The sequence below is a fragment of the Mytilus trossulus genome, chromosome 14, assembly GCF_036588685.1.
Source record: "Mytilus trossulus isolate FHL-02 chromosome 14, PNRI_Mtr1.1.1.hap1, whole genome shotgun sequence".
Lineage (NCBI taxonomy): Eukaryota > Metazoa > Mollusca > Bivalvia > Mytilida > Mytilidae > Mytilus > Mytilus trossulus.
In genome coordinates, this window is record NC_086386.1 from 2,938,926 (window position 1) to 2,942,829 (window position 3,904).

General features: G+C 38.9%; 1 protein-coding gene across 1 annotated transcript; it reads right to left on the reverse strand.

The window, feature by feature from the left end:
* Window positions 1–2,286: 2,286 nt before the first annotated feature.
* On the reverse strand, window positions 2,287–3,075 carry LOC134696893 (putative deoxyribonuclease TATDN2). The gene has a single exon (XM_063558854.1). It carries the CDS (start codon window positions 3,073–3,075, stop codon window positions 2,287–2,289), a length of 789 nt encoding a protein of 262 aa, XP_063414924.1.
* Window positions 3,076–3,904: the final 829 nt, after the last annotated feature.

Sequence of the window (3,904 nt, forward strand, 5' to 3'; positions counted from 1 at the left end):
TGAAACTGTTCAAACCATACCAAATATCGGCTTTCGCTACAACCCATATACGATCAGGTCGATCGGGTTTATTCGAGACCGGGCTGAGATCGAGCATACATTTTGTAGTTGATTTGTTCTAGCTAGTCAAGAAAAAGTGTAAAGAGATCATGAACTGATCTGGATAATCTAATATGTATTCAATTAGTGCTCGGGTTCAAGTTGATATGAACTCATTGAGGAGTCGTGAATGGTTGCATTTAAGATGTGTACAGCCGGATAGCGGTCGGATTGAAGGCGTAAACAGTTCCGATCAATAATTTGGTAACGCTTGATCTTGGGAATTTGGCATAACATATATCGCATTAGGTCAGTAGCACACTGTGGAACTAATAATATACGCCTCGAAAGTGTACAAAATAACATCGACATAAAAAAGGAATTAGAAACATATATCCTATTAACTAGTAGAATGAATCACAGCAATCTATTCTGATGGTACTAAATTAATCTTTACCGTCTAGCTAAATAGAATACATTTCCATGGCTACATCCTCAATATTGAAATGTGTACATGTGCGCTCATTGAAGAAATTCAAAGTAAAAACATGTTAATAGAATCCAGTGGTTACAAGGATGAAACAACGTACAACACATGATTCATCCGGAAACTGTCTTAGTGAAAACAGACGTCAACTCACAAAGAGTCTATGAATAATGAGTGAAATAGTCAATACAAAAAATTGTATGTACATGCTGTTAATGTTCTGCTATCCTGACGATCTAGTAATGCAAAATATTAGATAAGTTTTCTTACCTTACTAAATTATGGAGTAATATTCTATCTGTAACACTTTCCAACTGACCCCCACTCCCCTTTCATTTTAATCACTGACGAGCCGTTTTGCATGTCTTTCCGAACGAATAATCTGATGTGTATATTTTAGAATTCGCCTTGGAAAACTAAATTTGTTTTGAGTTTTGATGATAACAAATGTTGAAATGATTTTATTGGTGAATAAGTGAGCAAACCAATCACTTTAAACTTATGAAGTGACCATATAGTATTCATATAAAGAGATGTCACAAAATAACTAATAAAATACGGAAATTACTGTTTTCATAAATTTAATCTAGCTGTTGGAATTCTCATTGTTTGTTGTCGGGCTATTTATAGCCGAATATACGGTATGTTTATTTTATGGCTGAAGGCCGTACATTTGTCTATTATTGCTTATATCAACTTTGTTGTGTAACGTATGTGTTTCGGACGATTATGCTATGTACATGTATATCTCTGACTATTTTATAAACTGGAAAATGAGTGAACGTATATGAACAATGCTCGGCGTGTAATGCATTTACCGCCATAATGGGCTCTATTGTCCGGAACTGTCAACTATGTTTTAGCTCGCTCTCTCTCTTGGCTCTCCATTGTAAACCAAAGATCATTGTATACATGTGTTAATCTAAAGCTGTATTTTACAAGTAACATTCAATTGCAGTTAAGTAATGACTTAATGCCCTGGTGTAGTTTCATCCTAACTGGCGTGGTGGCAGCGTGATACGAATTTACGCCTACAAATAAGGTTTATTATTCATCATATTGATGTGATTTCCGAGTATTACTACTTAATACTTATATATGCAATACAATGCAATGCTCCTAATTGTAATAACTTACCAAATATACTACGATACGCTCTGGTTTTAGTCTTAGTACTTGCTCGCTATTCCCGCCAATACGCCAACTCTCATTACCTGGTAACTATCCGTGATCTTATCCTGAGTTAGGTAGTTATCCATGGATCATCCCGGGAACCGGACTACGCGGTATATCTAACTACCGTACTTTCTACATAGTAATGTCACGTCCATTATACTATATTACACAACACTCCTCCCCACTTTGGAAGGAGTGATTTTACTTCCTATTTGAATTTTCACTATAATACTTTAGTCCACCCCGTCTGGTTGCACCACGGGGATAATTTTTTTTTTTTATTAATCTCCAAATATTATGAATAATGCATATTCCAACGTTGATCGACATATTAACAACACACCTATATATATATATATATATATTTTCAAAATTCACATTTTCTCCGTTATCGCTTTGCGGATTCACTTTGTAACAAGCATATCATTCCTTGATATATGTAAACAATCTTCACTGATGATCTAATTTTCAATCAAAATTTACAACTGATTTCCTTTATCCACAACATTTTGCACAAGTCCACATTAATCTGCTTTATACATCCCATATATACATATCTGATTTAACCTGTCTCCTGCAGGTTGTTACACCAATACATACATTGTACATAGCAGTCCACTATTTAGCCATATAGGCTTTTTCCATTTTTTCCTTGTGAGAGCAAATATCTCGGCCACAGGGTGGCTCCTGATACCTGCTAAAATCAATGCTACTTGTCCAATCCTACGCGGATTATTAATCCGTATGTTGGATGGGATAGTACAATATGGTGAATCTGTCTCAATCAAAATACGATGGTTTGGGACATTCCTGGCTGCCAGTATCTGATCTTCATGGAAATTTTTGACCTTTAAAGAAAAGCTGAAATAAGTGTTCGGAAAAGCGCGACGCCAAATATCCACTTGTCTCGCACTCCCATGGAAACAATGGAGATGAATTTTCTGCTCCGGCTCACAATTGTTCTGCACAATTTCCAACGCTCTAGTATACACAGCGTCTGACATTGTCTCCGTGGCCTGGCCACGCAAATGTAGAATCACTGGTTTGTTTGGTCTAGCCAATCCTAACAATTTATCAAAAATCTTTTCCTGGGACATCCAGTGTACTTGGTTGACGGTCCTGTCTAACCCGATTTCCCCCAGTGCAGATACACGCATGTCACTCAATGCCTCCTGCATTGCTGTAAACTGGTCATTGCTAAAATAGGGTGCAGCTTTTGGATGCAGCCCTATGGCTATCTTCCATTTTGAGGTGTCTGGTAACACTTGCGGATATGTATCCGGATCGCAGTATACTAGTACTCCTCCAATCACCTCTACTGCAATATCTGGCTGTGGAATTAATTTTTCCTGGAGGTATTGTTCAACAGACATCTCCAGGGAACCGGTTAGCAAAATACTTGCCCTGTCCAAATGGAAATGGCTGTCAAAGGCCTCTGATACAAGGCTAACCTTCTGTATTCTGTTAACGTTGTTATTTTTATCCACGACTGGATTTGATACCTGTGGAACAGAGTGACTTTCTGTTTTTCGACTTTTGTATCGTCAGGACGGGAAGAATCCCGGGATTGTCTCTTTCTATTCAGTATTTCCCTTGCATCAAGGGGTTTGCCTGCAAGTTGATTGTGTGAATTGGTTAGTGTTTTCACCACCGTTGAAACAGTTGGTGGTTTGTTCTCACGGGCCCTGCCCGATTGACTGGCTAGATTTATACGTCCCTCAGTTGGACGACTGCTTTTATATGACTTTGCCACTGGCACCTTTACGGCTGTCTCAGCCTTCCTCTTCACTGGAGGCTGTTGTTGTGCCATTGGGGGTAGGACGAAATTACACCCTATTCTTCGGAACTCTGCCCTTCTTGCTGGTGACAACTGTGCTAGCAGCGTTATCAAAATGCGCCACTGCATCAATACTGCTGGCGAATTAACTGGATACATGGTGTAAATATCCTCAGCTGGTGGATACCAGTTCATCACGGCTGTAACATTGCGCATCTGGTCTTGGCACCTCTGCATCATCGTGCAGTTTCTTGGCAGAATGTTATTTGAATTTACGTATCGTACCAAGTCATACACTGTTGCCCGTTGGCCAACAATCCACCAAGCTAACATTTGGATGGCTTCTCCCCTTAATTTCTGGAAACTGGGCTCCTTCTCAAATTTGTCCAGTGGCAAGTCCTTGAAAATATACGGCAAATGGTACA